Source organism: Musa acuminata, chromosome BXJ3-7 (genome assembly GCF_036884655.1).
Source record: "Musa acuminata AAA Group cultivar baxijiao chromosome BXJ3-7, Cavendish_Baxijiao_AAA, whole genome shotgun sequence".
In the NCBI taxonomy this organism is placed as follows: domain Eukaryota; kingdom Viridiplantae; phylum Streptophyta; class Magnoliopsida; order Zingiberales; family Musaceae; genus Musa; species Musa acuminata.
Genome location: NC_088355.1, coordinates 11,656,109 through 11,675,621, shown reverse-complemented (window position 1 = coordinate 11,675,621; position 19,513 = coordinate 11,656,109). Strand labels below are relative to the sequence as shown.

Sequence of the window (19,513 nt, the reverse complement as noted above, 5' to 3'; positions counted from 1 at the left end):
ATATATATGTATATATATACATATATATGTATATATATGTATGTATCTATGTATACACTCACATGTTCCCCTAATTATAAGACTCTACGACGTATATTTATCTCTTTCATTTTTCGTCCATACTAATATATATAGGTAGATATATTAATGATTTTTTTATTAAAAAAATTAAATTTGAGAATTTTTCATTAAATGTTTCAACTTCAAAAAAATTTCACGGAATATCCCTGATCACATGAAAAATCATTCTACTCTTATTTTTACTTGACCTACCACTATCATTTTTGTTTGTCATAAGTCTCTTCGTTAGATCCAATAAATTCAATGATATAGACATAATGATTTTTATCGTATTTCGTTGGACCTAATAATAGAGGCATAATATTTATGACCTTGCTTTCATCGTTGGTTCAGTAGGGTCATTTGTTATTGGGCGAATCCGGGATGATCGACGAGGCAAAGACACGATGAAAGACATATTTAAAAAAAAAAAAATTTTAAAATTAAAACGTTATCTGAAAAATTCATAAACGATTTTTTATAATGAAAATTCGCCTAAGATATATATATATATATATATATATATATATATATATATAATATTTATGTCTTAAAGAAAGAAAATATCATGTATGCAAACAATTCAAGAAACATGATAGGGTGGGCTTCTTCTCGCTCCACACATCGAGCCAACAGTGAAGCCCATGGTGGAGATGGCCTTCCTCGTCGCCTCCTCCTCCTCCTCGCCCTCCCGTGTCCTCTCCCCGACCTCCGCCACCCCCAACGGAAATCCCCCGCATTCTCCCCGCCGCAAGCTTCGCCGTTCGCCCGCCAAACCCCTCCTCTCTGATGTTCGACGCGATCTCACCGCCGTCCCTCACCACACCGGTCCCCCCTCCGCCGCCGTTGCTCCCTCCTCATCTTCCACCCGTAACCTCCTCAAGTACTACGCCCGCCTCGCCTCGAACCTAGCCAAGAACGGCAAGCTCCGGGACTTCTTGATGATCGCTGAGAGCGTCCTCACCTCTGACGCGGTCGCCGCCGATTCCCCCCAGTTCGTGGCCCGCATCGATCCCAGGCTAACCGCTCAAGGTATCGCTGCCGTCCTTCGCGACGGGAATCTTGATGAGGTTACCGGTTTCTTGAGCGAAGCGGCGAGGCTTGGGTTCTGCCCCTCTTCGCTCTTTGACGAGCCGGCATTGGAGGCTTTGGGATTGGAGTGCCGGCGGCTCGCGGACAAGGGAAAATTAGAGGAGTGTGTTGAGTTGATGGAAACTCTCGCAGGTGCGAAGTGTTCGTTTCTTTCTTGATTTAAAAGTGCACTTGCTGGAGTGAAATTTCTTCTCATGCGTAGAATAATCTCTGCAACTTGATAATTTACAGAATGTTTAATGCAGCTTTGTATCTATTGTTCTTTAGATGCTGTCTTGTTGAATTCCTTTGTTCTCTTGAAATGTGTCTAGGTTATGGATTCTCTATCAAAGACATCGTAGATCCAGATTATATATTGAGCAAGATTATTCACACTCGTGATCCAGATTTGGCTGTAAGGTGCGGCAATCGTGACATGTTAAACAAAATGAAATTTGACCTTCTCTTTGCAATTTTCACTCACTTGCATATAAATATATATTCCAGCTCCTTGAAACATTTAGTTCCATTACATTTTAGCTTTTGCTCTCATCTTTGAGTCCTAAATACAGGATATTGTGTGATATTGATGTTAAGTTAATAAGATTCGTTTAGTTATTTATTAGAAAGGCAACAATGCTTTAGACTTCAGTTAAATTATTGAGTATATTTTGTGTTTTGGTAGCTGACTTTGAAATGCTACTCTCGATCTCTAGATGAAACAAAGTCAAGCTTTAGTAATCAGTGCAATAGCCCTTTCATTCATGTATGAATTGACTTAAAACAAGTGCATTGTACTATCCTGTGACATAAAAGAGACAAACTCATGAATGACACACGATTTATATAGGCTGCTTAAAGAGGATGTTGTTGCAGTTTCTTTTCATTAATGATTTCAAAAGTTTTTTCATGAGACATTTGTTCAATGATCCTTCTATATAAAAGATCAGCAATTTGATATTTTCATTTCTATACAATCAATTTATATCTAAAGTGGCATTTTCTTCTATGAATCCAGGTTTCCTTACCTAATGTAAGTTCACAAATTCATGTCTCATTCAACTACATTTGGCAGCATGCTACCACCAAATAAAAATGAGATCTGATTCTAACAGTATTTAACCAAGTGTCTACACACTTTATTTTTTAAAAGTTGAATGTTACACCATTTGAGACACAGTAGACAAAATGAAATTTCAATCATGTCTCCAGTCTGTATATGGCCTGACATTACAGATTTCAATTTTCCTCCAATGGGAGTCACCGTTGGACTAGGTTGCCCTAGGATGAAATACACTAAACTAAGATACAACAAAAAAGTTGTAATGTACATCTTTTGCAGTAATTTATTTCATAAAATTTGATAGCTCACAAGAAAAGTACAAGCTAGTAATGGCACCAAATTTATGTAACCTACGGAAGTTTGATTTCTTACATAAGTACGTTGACCGATGAAAAATATCTATGTATATTGTGCACAAAAATGCTTGAGATGTACTAAGGTGCATCGGTCTTGTGGAGTCTAGGCACAAGTCATGAGATGAAGCGCATGTGGTATTAAAGCAAGACACTTAAAATGATAGTTAATGAATATAATTTTTAAAAATAGGATCAAACCAGGGTCGCCATTTCGGGTATCGGACCTATCTTGAAGATTTGTCGGTATGGTGCATACCAATCAATATCGGTGTATCGACATATGGTACATCGGAGCATGTCGATGGGGACTTGGGCGAGTCATGTCTCGATGGCGAGTTAGATCGATATGTATCGCCCGTACCATACTGACTTGGGCGATACAACAAACCTTGAATCAAACTACAATAAGATATGCTTATATCTAATGTTCAATGGTATGTAAATAACCAAACAAATGCAGCCATGCAGGTTGTTGCGAGTTCTCCCTTTCCTTCCTCCTCTCACCAAGCGGAACCACCTCTCATGTCACATTGTTGATGAATTCCTCTGTGATGGCGAAGCGTATCTTGCATTGTTGGTCAATCTTCATTTCCACATATCATGAAGCCATCCACGAGGATATAGGTGTGGATGCAGTGCGTCTCTAGGGCAAGCTTCTTGACCAAGCTCACCGAGATGAGGTTTTTTTAGCACCCGGTGTCAAAAATTGCACTAACGACTTCTTGCTTCACTTGGATTTTTATGGTGAAGAGCTCTTTTTGAACCTTTGGATCGAGAGTCGGACTTAAGTCTATAATCTTCAAACCATAACCATCAGTGATAGACTCGAATTTGAGTGGAAGACCAGTGAAAGTTCAATGGAGTCATTGCCCATGGTGTGGCCGCGGTTCGTCGACTTTGATCATTCTTCAACTACTTCGTTGGAAAGAATTCCAGATGAACCGTCCAAACACTTTTCTTTGGAGTGACCTATAATTTTATAATGTTCACAAAATAGATCACTTCGTTTTGAGGAAGAAGTTCTACCATCTCCAAAATTCTCTTGGGCCTTCTTCATGGGCTTTTTGTTGTAGATGTGATTCTTTCTCTCGATCACTCTCGCCATGTTGCTAGCGACCGAAATATCGTATACTCTGACGATGTATTTCATCATCATCGAGTGATCGCCGAGGGAGATTCTAAATGCCACCGCTAATCGTCAAAACTTGGTGGTGTATTCTTGCATAGACTAGTCTTGACCTTAACGTAAGGAGTGTTATTTCCTTCATCTTTCTTCAAGATATCCCATAGGGTAGAATTCTTGTCATATGAGCTTTTTGAATCGTGTCCATAGCATATCTTCATCGTTGTTGGTTCGAAGATAGGCTTTCCACCAAGCAAGTGCGTGCCTAGTCAACTTGAGTCACGCCAACATCATCCTATCCTTGTTGCTGCAATCATATAGATCAAAGCAAAGATTGAAATATCGTACCGTACCGAAGTTTCGATATTCTCTCGGTACGGTACGGTATTGTATACCGAGTGACGTTGTAGAAAAATGAGGCGAATGTTTCGATGTCACAGAAAAATAAGGGTGACGTTGCCTATATATATATATATATATAATCTTTTATTTATATATATATTTATATATATATATTTATATATAAAAGTTAAAAAAAAAGGTGCGACGTCGCCTCTCTTCTCCTCAGGCGGGGTGAAAACGAGGTGACGTCGCCCAGAAAAATGAGGCGACATCGCCTTTATATATATATATATAATATTTATTTATAAATAAAAAAATCACTCGGTAGCGAGCGGTTCGCCTATCGGTTTACTGTCGGACCGATACGTACCGCCCGTACTGGTTGGTATCATTCGAAACTATATACCTTAGATCAAAGCAAGTTTCGAATTGATCTATCCATGAGTTTAATACCTCAACGTTGATTGAGCCGTTGTAGGAGGGTCTGTTGATGTGAGCCTCGACTTAAAACAGTCGAGTTTGTGCTGCGATGTCCTGTTTGACAACATCTTCTTCGTGGTTGTGTCTTGGATGGAGATGACTCTCTCTCCTTTGCTGCGTCATTCTTTGCTTGGTCGTCCTTCGGGGTAGGGTTGGCTTGGGCTTGCAACAGTAAGGTCAACCAATATTATTTGGATGTTGGCTGTCATCCTGACGGTGGTTTGTGAGCACGACTCGAACTCTAACTCTTGTAGTTCTTTTCCAGAGGCTTTGTATCCTTGCCTTATGGTCACCATCAACATGCAAGGGATCGTTGCTCTGGCATTGTATGGGGTTCGAGTTCGATGATCCGTCGATCGGATACCGCATCTCAGATGAAAGTTTTGATAGAAGAGTTGAACATTTGTTGCAATAAACACAACGTAGAAAGAGGAAATTAATCTACTATTGCTATGAATTTAAAGTGCCTAAAATAGGAAACTAAAGCAAAGAGTTTTCAAGTAACGATTGCTCAGAAGTTCTTGCTCAACAAGCACGGACAGATCACTCTTGGCAGAATGCAGGTTGCTGCCGGTTCTCCCTTTCTGCTGCGTTTTTGTATGTCAAGGATGAAGATGAAGCTGCTGTTCTGCAATGGGTTCTTTATTGCAAAATTTTGTCGCAGGCTGAAAGAGTATCTCTTGGCAGAATCTGTTGCTGTTGGCTTGGGTGTTGCTCTGCTAGGTTCTCCGCTGTTAAGACCTCCTCCTGAGGCTACGACAGAGGGTTAGGAAGATGTTGAAGCCTTCTGCATGCTATATGGGACAAAGATGAGGGCCTGCACTGGTTAGCAGCCCAAAACAGGGACGCTGGTGGCTTGATTCTGGGCAACAATACTTCCACTGCTTTCTCCTCTGGTTCTCTTGACTAGAGCAGGCTCTAGATCAGTTGGTGGTCGAGGGATCTTGTTGGGACAACCTGAGGAAGGATCTTTGGTGGCCATCGACGGAAAGTATCCCTCCTTGCAGTAGAATTCTGCTGCTGTAGGGTGCTAACGGGAGGAAGAATCCTGATTTCTCCTGTGATCTGGCTTCTCACGGGGGGCTGGGGTTTTCTTCCGTGTGTTGAGAAGGCAGCGATCCCATATAGGCTGCGTTTGGAGGAATCCTGACATGATTGGGACTCCTTTGAGATTGGGCAATGGGATGACTCTTGGAGTTGTGCACGGCTCCCTTTCACCCACGCAATCTGCGATCTTAATAGGCCTCGCAGACCTTGAGCCCAAGTCCTTGTTGGACTAGGATTTGGCCATGTGTTGGGCTGATGTGGGGCTGACTTGGATAAGTCACCTCTTGCTTCAACGGCTGAGATTGGACGTGACTTGGATGAGCAGCAATCTGGTTCAATGGTTGAGATTGGGCTTGATCTTTGCTTGATTTGATGGGATCAAATTGGAGTCTGATTGAAACTTCATTTGGGTTGAATTGGAGTTTGGCTCGAAATGTGCTAGATTATCCCTAATCAATGAGGCACAAGATTAAAGCCATGATAGTCCTCGCGCGTACATACATGAAGCAAAAAAGTTTGATTATGATGTACACTTGGAGACATGACATGTCAAAGGCACTTTACCCTCATTCCATATGCTGAATTGAAAGTCTAAGGATGATGATTTTAAGTTAATATGTTTATATTCCTGAAAGAAGAGCTGGAGTGACCTAATAAAGTGTTCAATTTGAATATCTGACTTTTATTGCTCATGAAATACAGATTTCATTAGCTTAGAATCCTATCATTCAGGCTTGTGCGACCTATCTTCCTTAGAGAAGGTCAAAGCCTATGGTCAAACACGATGGAACAAATTTTGATTTAAATGGAGGTAACTTTTGCACATTAAGGTTTTAGAAAATGAAACATTAGAGGCCAAGATATCACAAATAGTTGAAATCCATGGTGGACTTTTGATACACTATCAATACTATATCATATTGATTGTCAAGCCCATTTGCCCTACAAAATAGAAAATGGTACCATCAAACCTAGATGATAAAAGGGTTTTGAAGATTTGTTCAATGTATTTATGGTCATACAAATTAGTCCAACTGTACGTTTGAAATATTCAACAAATGTGATGATATTTTTAAATTCGTAGCCTTGAGAAGATAGATATATGTTGTGCCAATAATACTACACTGTGGTATATACTCATCTGAAATTTGGTGCGCTTTCTGCAAAGTTTACTGTTGCTGGTCTTGTATGCTTAACTGCTCATTTGTATACAAACTGTAACACTAACTGTTGTCATCATGTTTAATTTTTTATCTACAGTTGCTGCTTTTGTAGAGCAACTTTGATCATTTGAATTCGAGTTTTCTAAGTTAGACCATAGTTGCTATTTAATAGTGTAGTATATGGTTTTTCAGGTATGCAAGTGTTTTTTCACATTCCCAACTTTTGTTCTGCTCTATATTAGAGGAATTCGGAAAGAAGCATGACATTGGTTCTGCTATAAAAGCTTTTGAAATTTTCAAAGCAAAGTCAGGTGGTATGAACATGTTTGCTTGGCGAGCTATGATTGACGTTTGTGGTCTTTGTGGGGACTGCTTGAAATCTAGAAGTATATTCGAGGTAACTGCTTCAAGTTTTTGCATTCCAAGATAGGTTATCTTGGTTCGTGTCCACATAAATATGCATTTAAAATTTTGAGTAAAATAACTTGTGAACAAGAAAGCTGTCACTAATTATTAGGAGGCATGCCATCATACTCTTCTTGCATGTTCTAGTTGTTGACTTTTTCTACAAGTGGCTAATCTTGCACTTGATGGTCCAGATTTATATACATTTATATGTAGCTTATGGCATATAGTTGGATTCTGTAATCATCGTGTTGCACTATGGATGCAATCCTGCGCTTCTGCACAATATATTGAATTCAAATTGTAGGGAGCTAACTGTTGAGTAGACTAGAATCCACTTACTATATTGTGCTTGTAGTTAGTTGCATATTTGTGTTTTACTACTTGTGTGGATATCTGAATTGGAAGAAGGCAAACAAGTAAATAAGTCATGACATGTTTTGCCTCGATATTTTATTTTCAGAATATCCTTATTATTAATGATTCATAAAATTATATCAACCAGCTACATGTACCCATTGAATGAGCATCAAGCTGGGGGCTGCGTTTGGTCATGCTGAGATTCCAGTTTATGTTCAGAATTTGTGTCTGGTTTCTAAATCTTAAGTCTTCTTGCTTTCTTTTTTGCCTCGGACGAATTGTACCTCCTCTCTGGATGGGTGTGATTTTTCATATTCTTATGGCACTTGACCTTGCCGATACTGGATTAAAAGATCTTAAAACTGTAAAGGCTGTAAAATCTAATGTGCCTTCATAATGTTGAAGTAATGACCCTTTATCAATTTGATTAATGCTGACTCCTTTTCGTTGGCAATACCTATAATATCTGAGCTTGTGCATTTTCTTTATCAGGTGGATTTTGGATCAATGCCATTTACATCTTGCAATCCAAGTGGTGTTCACTTGTTTTATTAGTTTAATTCTTCATTTTGTACCACGACGAACTTCTTTTGTTGGATTAACATTTTAAAAAATGTTGACTGATTTGTTATTGCCATAACATTATGACTCAATGGTCTTGATGAATAACTAATACTTGATCCATATAAATAGAATCAAGGTTTTTAATTTCGAATAATATCGCTCGTACCAAGCAGTACGTATCGATCTGCTAGTAGACCGGTACACGGATTGCTCGCTATCGGGTGGTACCATCGATTGGGGCTGTTTCCACCTCAGGTTGTCACGGACTTAGATGAAATTGCTTAAGTCGTGAGGCACCCTTGCAGCAAAGTTACAGGCTTAGCTGGAGTTGCCTAAGTCGTGAAGCACCCTTACGCCAACTCCTTGGACTTATTTGGGATTGCCTAAGTCATTAGGCGCTAGTGTGACATATGCATCCACAAAGGGTCAGCCTAGTTGTAACCTCGTACAGGTCTCGAAGGACCTGTAAAACAGAAAGTTGATTTGATTGAAAACGAGCGATGGACAAGTCCCGATGTCTCGCGAAGCGGGAAACTTTACAAGCAATTCGGTGAGCACCTTGAGTGCAAGAGAGAAAAGAGAGGAAGGAGAAAACAAAGACTTTAGAAGGTAGAACGAATAGTTACAAGTCCACAAACAACTGCTCATCGGGTGCCGGATGCGAAAGCAAGTTCCCATCAAATTAACGTGCGAACTTACGAAGATTATTTAACGCTCGACACTATATCGAAGCCCCATCCCCCATGGTGCCACCCAGGGGGTTCTAGGGTGCTGAGATAGATGACGTTTTGCGTGCAGCTATGATCTGTAGAAAATAGGCCGTGGCACGCGAAAACGGAACCATTTTGGGGCAGTTTTGCCCAGTGTAGCGAGCGGTCGTACTGTAGCACTACAACCTGTTCGAACATGCATTTTTACAAGCAAAAACACACAAAACTAAGACAAAACATGTTGCCAAGCATCTGTACATGTATGCAAAAGCGACGAACGGTTCGTTGAACGATGTTGTTGCGGGTGTACGATGACCGTTCGTGACAAGGCGGTGATCGAGGGAGAAGAAAGAAGAGAAGGGTGTTAGTAACCGAGGGAAGAAAGAAAAGGGAGAAGAAGAGAACGTGGAGTTGGCGCCGCTCTCCCTTCTCGTTTGTCGGTGACTTCTCCTCATTTGCACGGGAAGAATCCTCGGCGTCGCGGGGAGAAGAGCAGTGATGTCGCCTTGGCGACGTCGCAGAAATCGTTTCTCTGTGGCATTGCCTTGGTGATGTCACAGAAAATGATATATATATATATATATATATATATATATATATATATATATATATATATTCGAGCGAATCTCGAAACTCTGATACGGTACGAAATTTCAATCATCGAATATAATAACAATATTTTATGCAACATCATGTGTATGATATAAGCAATTGCTTAGCATGAATCATGATTACATCAGACAGTAATATAATTTTTTAATGAACAATGTATAGTACTCTTTTAACTGGTTTTATTTTTTATTTTTTCTGGTTATACTTTTAGGTTGCTTATATTATTCTGTAATGGTCTTGAAAGTTCTGAAATCTAAACAAATTTCATTACAATTTGTTCATTGTTGTACTTTGTTATTGTTGTAATATTTCTGGTCTTCAATCTTGAGATGCTACAATCGTACTTTATAAATTACTATATTCTGTTTCTGTTCTATCCGAAAAACACAGTTTATCGTTTATACTTGGTTCCTATCAAGTTTGCTTTGTGGGCTACTTCCTTTCTTCTGTTTGGATAGTGTCTTTGTAACATATTTGATGAATCCTGTTGGGTTGCTAGGATAAGCAGGCTAGAAATGGGCTGGTCCATCAAAGAATGTTCTCTTAATATGTTATGGCATTTTCAGGGAACTTATAGATTTATAAATATCAGAAGAATTTATTCCATGAAATTGTCGACAGAAGACAATATCATTTGACATTTCTGTAACAGTGTGACCTATGATTTTTTCAAATAAAAAGAGATTTTTGGAGATATTTATCCACCTAGAGATAGATACTTGTTAGATAGTTTTTCTATTGATGCATACAAAGGAAAGCATATTGCAGGCTCATGCTAGGATTGCTATTTGTCCTTTTATTGTTCTGACATCTAGATATATTTATTGTAAGTTGCATATCTCTATTCAACTACGGATATTTATTTGGAGATTTGTTGGTCAAATTGTCAATATATGTTATTTTTCTGTATGTGATATTAACTATTTGTTTGCATGCGGTTATATTGATGCAGGAGTTGCTTGCTCAGAATATAACTCCAAATGTATATGTTTTCAACAGCCTTATGAATGCGAATGCCCATGATATGAGCTACACCTTTGGTGTTTACAAGCATATGCAAGTAATGCCATCTCATACCTTATGTTGCTGTTAATTGGTAGGTTGTTTATTCTTATTATACTGATATGACAAGTGATTTGACACCTTCCATTTTTGTTTATCGTTTACACTTTACACTTCTCTTAAGCTGGTAAGCGTGATTCAAATTGCTTGACAATATATGAACATGTTTTAAAGCTTGTCATAAGCTGTTAAACACTTTTAGATCGCCTTGTAATATATTTTTATTGTGATAGCTTGTTATCTTTTTTCTCGTAGACACTGAGGTTCTTTTATTTTCTATGTCTTTGAGCTATTACCGTACTTCAAAGTTCATGCTTCAGAAGCTTTTCAATACCTCATGGTGATATAGCTATAATTTTTCATAGTAATATTTTTGGTACATTGACTAATTTTGGCTTACATATCTGCAAATATCCAGAATCTAGGAGTCACTGCAGATGTAACATCTTACAACATACTTTTGAAGGCATGCTGTAATGCCAAAAGGGTTGATTTGGCTCAAAACATATATGGGGAAATAAGATACATGGCATCGAAGGGAGCGCTTAAGTTGGACGTCTTCACATATACTACAATGATAAAAGTTAGTGGGAGTGTCTTGATGGTTTTTAAGGGGCTACAACTTTCAGTATGCTTTCATACCATTTTTCCCCCCTTTAGGATATGATTAATTTTATCACTTTTCTTTTGATTCTAGGTCTTTGCAGATGCAAAAATGTGGCAGATGGCTTTGAGCATAAAGGAAAACATGCTGTCTGCCAATGTTAATCCAAATATAGTTACTTGGTCATCGTTGCTGAGTGCTTGTGCCAATTCTGGTCTTGTTGATCGTGCCATTCAGCTATTTGAGGAAATGCTTATGACTGGCTGTGAACCTAATGCTCAGTGTTGCAACATTCTTCTTCATGCTTGTGTTGAGTCATGCCAATATGATAGAGCCTTTCGGTTATTTTATGCATGGAAAGAAACTGGATTCCAGATTCCTTTTTCTACCAAAGACATGAAATGTGATTTTAGGGATGTTAGCTTAGCAATTAAAAGTAGGGATGAATATACTTCATATGAATCATCAGTGCAAGACACAAAACCTTATCATGTGGCCACAGTGGTTCCCTTCAGACCAACAGTTTTCACTTTTAATATTTTGATGAAGGCTTGTGGTACTGATTACTACCGTGCAAAAGCTTTGATGGATGAGATGAAGACAATGGGCCTTACTCCTAACCACATAAGCTGGTCTACCCTCATTGGTATATATGGAGCTGCCCAAAATATTAAAGGGGCTATGCAGGTTAGTTTTAACTTACATATGTTGTTTGTTGCTTATTATTTCTTGTGATAGTGGTATCTTCTGCAGAATGTTATATATTGCAGTCTGCAATCCTGGTTCTTGTACTTTTATTTGTCTCATATTCTTACTATACATTAGCTCATTTTTTGTCTTATAACCTTGTAATATATTTAAGCTATTGTTATAATTACCTGACTCTTTTAGATATGCACTATTCCAAGTTTCATGTTATCAGTCCAGAGCTGTATGGTGCTTCAGAATTTTAGTTCTTGTTAATGCCAATAACAAATATTTTAATCCTGGTCAACAACCAGAAGACTTATGAATTCCATATAATATATGTTTCAATGGCAACTTTATTAGTGCTTTCTTTGACCCTCCTCTTTGCCATCTATTTAAATCTGGTCTTTGTTAATATTTTTTTAAGGGATGTTTCTACTTCAGGTGACTGTGTTCAAACAGGGGTTATTTGTCTTCAATTTTAGATGTCTGTGAGAGTGAATTCATCATTTGAAGTTACAACACTTTGATTACTTAAGAAAACAATTGTATCTCTATTGCAATTACATCTAAAGCTTTCGGAAACTTGAGGTGTTGGATGTATCCTTCCAAGCTCCCTTGTGGGACATTCCTTTAAGTTGTTGTTTGTCCCCTAAGCTCTTCAAGGGATATCTGGAAGGTCCAGGATATAAAACCAAAAGGTTGGTTCCCGAGACCATTGATTTAAATCGTGCACTGAGAGAGAGGGCAAGGAAATTGTGAGGGCTGAAGATGATGATATGCACTAAGAAGTGTGTGGGAGAGATGTCTCACCCATAATTTATTCCCTAAGTATTTATATGATTAATCACAATGACTACTCCTAGGAGTCCTAGTTACATTTTTCTTGAATGAATTGATTAATACTTTTACTAACCTACTCTCCTATTCGCCTGTCATACCTCCCTTGCTGCTGAATGCAACAATGGCTCCACAATGGAACCCACATGGGCAGAGCAGGTGAGCAGGCAGGCTAACAAGGGGTAGGTAAAGTATTTTGTGCGAATCCAATATTATTTAATCAATCCTCTATTAATTGTTTATGTTCCATATTTCTAATTTTTCAGATTTTAATATAGTAATACTATTAGCTTATTTTGTTTTATTTCTAATATATAAAGCAGCCTGCTTAAGAGAGTAATTTTGAAAGATAGAATTTTCTGTTTCCTATTGTAATTAGTATCATGCAAATATTTTGGTAGAAGATTGATTTTTAAACTAGATTCAGGATATGAAGAGCTTTATTCACACCATGAGGTACACTGTTTGGGTCAGTTAAATGGAAGAATAATATGGACACTCATATACATACATAACTATACGTCCAACATGAACAGCCCCAAGCAACCTACATCCGAAGTGCATGCCATATATTCAATATGCACATTTTCTCTGAATAACAACATCACTTATAGTCTTGGTGAACTTCTCCACAAGATCATTCTCCTAAAAAGAGGAAAAATGTGGAACATAAAAATCATGCTATTTACTTTTTCACTATGTATAAGTTTTTGCTTACTATGAGAGTTGACCACAATGGTAAGAATACTGTTTCTCATGTGTTAATGTTTGTTGGGCTCACTAAAAGTCTCCTATTGCTTTGCTTTCATATAGGTGCTTTGGGTTATCCAGCAGTGGAAGTTTTTAGAAATTTTAAATGGTAAAAGATAATGAAACAACTAAGGTTACCAATTCCAGCTCCAAGGCTTAGTCGCAATGACTATTTCAGTACACATCTGGACATAGCTTTACTTGTAATGAGGGACTTCATATTGTATCACATTTTCTTCTTGATTAACATATAGACATACTTTAAATGTTGTGAGGGTTACCTTTATGGCATGCCATGTGCTTGCCCATACATATATCTAATGTTTTACCTTTTCTTAATTTTGCCAAAAAAGAACCGAGTCCACTCTGTAAATTTTGTTTGTATTTAAATAGTTCGCTCTTCTTGTTATCTTTACTTTTGATGAATATTTTTCAGAATCCTACTATCTGTATTTTTGAACTCCTTTTTTGTTTACATGTTTTGTTTTTTCTTATGTTACACAGGCATTTAGAGCTTTACGAGATGTAGGTATAAAACTTGATGTTGTTGCGTATACTACAGCCATCAAGGTTGGTTATTGATAAGTGCTCAAATATGTCATATTTCTAGATGCACCATAGTAATATTAGTAATTTCTGATGTCTTTTTTTATGCTTGCCCTGTTTTTCTTTGCTTTGAGATTTGTTGGTTTAGTGTAATTATTCATGCTTGGCAAGTAGATTTAGTTCAAACTTTAAAGTTCCAAAACATTAGTCCTGACGTTTGCCTATTGGAATAAAAAGAAATAACTTTGACATGTGATTTACTTCAACTATTTCCTGGATTCGAAGGCAGAGATAGCCACAAATTGTTCAATGAAACAGATACTCTTGTTGGTTTCTGTTATTGTTTATTGTGGCAAAGGTAATGCACCTTGCGTGATGTACAAAATCAATATACAATGAATTAAAATTACCATCATTTTGCATGAAGGATGAAGGATTAAATCAATATTCATAATCAGGAAAAACACATTTCTTGTGGAAAAGTTTCTTAAGGTCCAAAGTGGGCTGCTGCTTGTACCAAACTAATGCATCATCATTTCCTTGGAGTTGATCTTGTACATTTGGTCTTTGGAAAGGACTCTCCAATATTCAACTTGGTTATAGAGAGCTGTCACTGTATTTAATAGCAGTTGAGTTTTTAGTTGCTGTAGGCAATTTCTTATACTTTTGTGGTTTGTAGGAATTTGATTCTTATTTGTTTTAGTTTATGGAAATATTGAACATCAGCTAGAGTTCATCAGTTTTGATATGCCCTCCTTGTTATTGCAGAACTGCAATTCTTGGTTAGATAGTACAATTGCTTTTGCTCTTTTATTTTGGCTGTATGATGCTGTTGATGGTCGTATTGACAGATTGGTTTAACTATGGCATATGTTAGTGTGTTGTTGACTTTCTATGCAACATAAGGTGCAAGCATTAAAAATTATGCCAGTGACCGGCACAGGTTTGATACACAAAATTACAGTCCTTGACACAAGCATTTAAAATATGAGCAGTTCCTCACTCTCTTATGCCTAGTAGAAGATGACAAATTATGTTGAATGAAACTGATTGAAGAATGCACTTTTCATGCCATAAACATATTGATTTATCAAAACATATTTTAGAGTTACAACTGAGTCTTAATATGCTTAATATATCTAACGCATGTCTGTTGGAAAACTTCTAGGAGCTAATAATTGAAGCTTTTCATTCGCAGGCGTGTGTTGAGAACAATAATTTGAAAGTGGCGTATTCTTTGTTTGAAGAGATGAAAAGATATCAAATAAGACCAAACTGGGTAAGCTTTTATTATTGTCTGATAATAGGATTGCTTGTATGAAGTAACTATAGAATATTCTCATTATTAAGGTGAGGTAGTTTTATGTTTTCTTCTACCTTTCAGACTACACTAGGTGAGTTTTCATCTATAGTTTTCTGTATGTTGCATTTTGGCTTTTTTACTGGACAGTGACTGAATCAGATATGTTATATCAAGTTAGTATGATCATTCAGCCTAGATGGTATCATTTCCCTGATATGATGAACCTCGATGGGTTTGTTACCTATGTCTGGCCACTGATTTTATGAAGAATATCTGATTGGCAAAGTTGTGAAACACAAAAGGACAAGTAATACAACTTTAATTTAACTGTCTGATGGGATTGTTTGAGGATGGATTTAATTTCCTATTTGTACAGCATGTCCGCATGGCCATTTCAACACTCTTTCCAAGTCTTTAGCAGTATGAGGACTACCACTAAGGTAGCTCTCTTCCTGCCTTTCTGTTAATATTCTAGCAAATCCTCTCTTGTCTAAGTTTTGCCTTTGCATGTAAGTCAGGACCAGCTTTATATTGTTGGTGTCATATTTACTGAGAGCCTGTTGTAGAATCTTATCAACTCATTTATAAGGTCTTTTTGCTCTTTTAGTTTTGCCATTAAGCAATTCTATAGTGACAGTAAAAGCTTATAAGCTTCAGATGGTTATGTTGATCCGAGATCTCAGATATCCACTGTTTCATATGTTAGATACTGTTCCCCTTATGTCTGTTATCCTTGGGTACTAAGATTTTAGTCTGAAGATTTTGTTTAACTTTAAACAATATCACAGGGCAAGTAGTTCTTTCGCTGGTAACTTCTACTTTATTGTTATAAGCATCAAAGTAATTCATATTCCAGTTAAATCATGCTTCTAATATGGAGATTCTCATCTGTAAACTTGTGAGCTTACATAGTTCAAGATTGACAGTTATAACATTTGTAATTTAAATTGGTTAATTTATTTGATTAGTTAACTTCAGCCGTGGGAGAAATTAAGGATGCCATAGTTTTAAATTCAAGACAATCTTTTCGCTTGTCATATAATAAATATAGTCAGAATTGCCATAGTCTTCACTTTCTTTGTTCTTTTTGTAGGACAATTACAAATTTGTTAATGTTCCTTTTAGAAGTATGTCATAGTGTTATGGTGAAATTTTTTTCACTTGTGATATGATAAATTCATAGTCACAGTCACTGTTAGTCTTATTTTTCTTTATTCTTTTTGTAGGAGGATTGAAATTTTGTTAAATGTTAGAAATTACTATTTCAGCTGAGTTATGATCCTTATAGAAGTCTGACATTCAGTGATGCTGGCATTTCAGGTGACATATAATACTCTTTTGAGAGCTCGTAACAAATATGGATCTTTACATGAAGTTCAACAATGTCTTGGGATATATCAAGAAATGCGAAAAGCTGGGTATGGATAAGGAATTTAGCACTATTGTGAGATTTCCTTTTTATCAGACATGTCTTCAGTGATCTGTTATTTTTTGGAAGTAGTCATTATTTGTCCAAGTTTGTAATGAACACTTACGCTTAGTCCTGAAAGTGCCATGTATGCATTATCTCGCATGAAAATTTTCAACACGTTCAATTTCACCTACCTAGCCTTTATCGGTCCACAGCTTTAGGTTGGCTTTGAGCTAGTAGATAATGTGTTGATTGTTGATTACATATTTTTGGGCTAACATATTCTATAGTGTGAAGTATCAGTGTGACATGTGCCTTATTTGTCTAAGCAACTAGTTGAAACCCCTAGGATTTTATATTTCTACAAGCAATGAGATAGAGAACCCTCTGGATAAGTCAGGGATTAGGGGCTATATGAGTTTTCCCTCTTTTCTATCTCTAAGGAGTTTTCAGTCCATTTAATTTCATCTCTATTTCTTTACACCAAGGCAAAGATTAATTTATCACATATCTCGGCCATGCCAGTAAGTAACACGTGTATTGATCATATTGCTTTAGTCAGACTCAATATTGCATTATATCGTGTTGGCCAATAAAGTTGTGTAAACAAATTGGAATACAGTGTGTTTTATGCTTATCAAGGTGGTTGAACTAATTAGATCTTTTCTATGTGCCTATAAAACATAAACAGAATAATTGTGGATGGTTAGAATAATTCTGTTGGTTCTTATCCAATATGCAGGTACCGATCCAATGACTATTATCTAAAGGAATTGATCGAAGAATGGTGTGAAGGAGTATTGTGCAGCAAAGATCAAAGCCACAACGTGCTTGGATCTGACAATTATAGTGAAGCCAACTCGAGAAAGCCATATAATTTGCTTCTTGAGAAGGTAGCAATACACTTGCAAAGAGATGGTGGTGACAGTCAAGCTATTGATATTCGGGGGCTCACAAAGGTACTTCTATATACATTGCAAATTGATGAGGATTATCTAGTGCTGATTAAACTATTTGCAATGAAGTCTTTATTTATCAAGTTTTCTGTGTTATCAAAGCAGAAAAATGAAAAGACAATATGATTACAGTTCAAGGTTGATTATAATTGTAAAGTACCATAAATAATCTTAACATTGCAGTTGTTGTCAAATCATCATGTAAGCAAAATCTCATTCATTCTGGGATATTGCATGTTGTTAGGTTTTACTACTTGTTTCATCATATGCATTTCATATTTGCCTGTGAAAATCAGGGATCTGATTGTATTTTATTACTTGAATCCATTTATTCAATGATGATAAACATAACATTCATCAAAAGATAAAAGGGGGCAAACCTAGCCTTGCTTCTGCTCGATCCAGAATTATCTGTCATCTTTTGGTGAGATTTTATTGAGTTATGATCTGACTACCTTCCAGTCTTCATACTGGACATCTATATTTGAGGGGCCTTAACACTGTATCACTGCTTCATGAACTTGATCAAATAATTTTTCAGTAGTTAGGTATCTTAATTCCCGCTTCCATTTATTGTTGCTACAATCAACCATTCACTAGTATTATTGTTATTACCATGATTTCTGATGCATTTCCATAACATGCTGGCAGGTTGAAGCACGAATTGTTGTTCTTTCAGTTCTGCAGATGATCAAGGAGAACTACATGCTAGGTAAAGGATTATACGGTAGAAGTTGCCACCATTGCTGTTTGAGAAAAATTTTAACATATTAGCCTTACATAAGCATCAATCAATGAACAACATGAGCTCATGCGAGATGCTTTTAAAATGTATTTTAAAATTCTATTCTGCCTAGTTGTGTCAAGTGTCAACATCTAGTGGCCATGGCTCCAGTTCCATGTCAATATCCTCCAGATGTGTATCCACAGAAGTATTCCAGTTCTACATTAAAAACTAGCTAATTCGACTGAAATATTCCACTTCTGCTGCATTGTCACCCAATTCCCGAGTAGCTTGCTAGTGTAGCTAATTCTGGCCATTCATATTACCTTGAACAGCTTCAGCTTACAATTGCCGACAGAAGTATTCCAGTTCTATCTTGCATTACAATTGGCGTCCAAGTACCCTATACATGTCTAGTCAAAGCTTTATTATACGATACAGTGATACACCTTTCTAAGCAAAATAACAAATTTCTTGGTGTACTTGTACAGGAAAATCAATTGAAGATGATATGATCATCACTACTGAAATCAGCAAAGAGATGATGAACTCAACTGGCCACGAAGTTGATGTGCGACAAAGTATAACCCAAGTATTGCAGGATGAATTGGGCCTTGACGTTAGGACCAGATATGGCCCACCTGACCATCTCTTATGCAACCCCTTGATTCTTCCTCCAGATTCAAATCTCCAGGCCAGGAGGCCACAGGATTTAGGAGTGATAAAGGTCACAAGGGAGTCGCTTCTTTGTTGGTTACAGAAAAGAGGCAGGCGCTCCGAGGCGGATTGCTAACTTCTTTTTATTCTTTGCATGTTCTATTCAATTGTGGTGCTACATAATACTAAGATGTAATAGCTTGCTCTTTGATAAAAATGTTACACTCATACATACAGTTTTTAAATGTATATGTATTTAAACCGGAATTCTTTGATCTTTTTGGCAGAACTCTTTGCTTGGTGTGTGTGTGCGCACAAACTGTTATCTCAAGTTAGTGCTGTCAGCATCCCAAAAGAATCAAGCATTTGCTTCAGAAAATAATAACGCAGAAAAAGAAAAAACAGTTATGGGAGGTTGACTGGATAGCAGATTTGTATAGCCAACCGGGAAAAAGGTGAGTCAGGGGCTACTCTTGTTCTTAATCGCGTATGGATATTTTGGTTGGTAATACATAAATTCTTCATATGAAGGTCTTTTTGATAGTGTTTGTTTAAGAACTAGTGACAGTATCGTATGGCTTCTCATAAATAAATGACAAAAAGAAGAAGAAGAAGAA

At 37.1% G+C, this 19,513-nt stretch overlaps 1 protein-coding gene across 2 annotated transcripts; it reads left to right on the top strand.

Annotated features, from left to right (window-relative positions):
* The first annotated feature begins 647 nt into the window (after positions 1-647).
* On the top strand, positions 648-19,501 carry LOC135642628 (pentatricopeptide repeat-containing protein At5g02830, chloroplastic-like). 2 transcript variants are annotated; one of them, XR_010498014.1, is made up of 13 exons: positions 648-1,284; positions 1,464-1,551; positions 6,898-7,102; positions 10,309-10,416; positions 10,837-11,001; positions 11,116-11,709; positions 13,804-13,869; positions 15,044-15,124; positions 16,469-16,566; positions 17,302-17,518; positions 18,167-18,227; positions 18,731-19,088; positions 19,184-19,501. XR_010498014.1 is itself a non-coding variant. In XM_065158924.1 (12 exons), the coding sequence occupies exons 1-12, from the start codon at positions 705-707 to the stop codon at positions 19,030-19,032; spliced, it is 2,565 nt and encodes an 854-aa protein (XP_065014996.1). In that variant the 5' UTR covers positions 648-704; the 3' UTR covers positions 19,033-19,163. The 2 variants fall into 2 exon arrangements, 1 of the variants encoding a protein (XP_065014996.1); XM_065158924.1 differs by lacking the exon at positions 19,184-19,501 and having other exon boundaries at positions 18,731-19,163.
* The last annotated feature ends 12 nt before the right edge of the window (positions 19,502-19,513 follow it).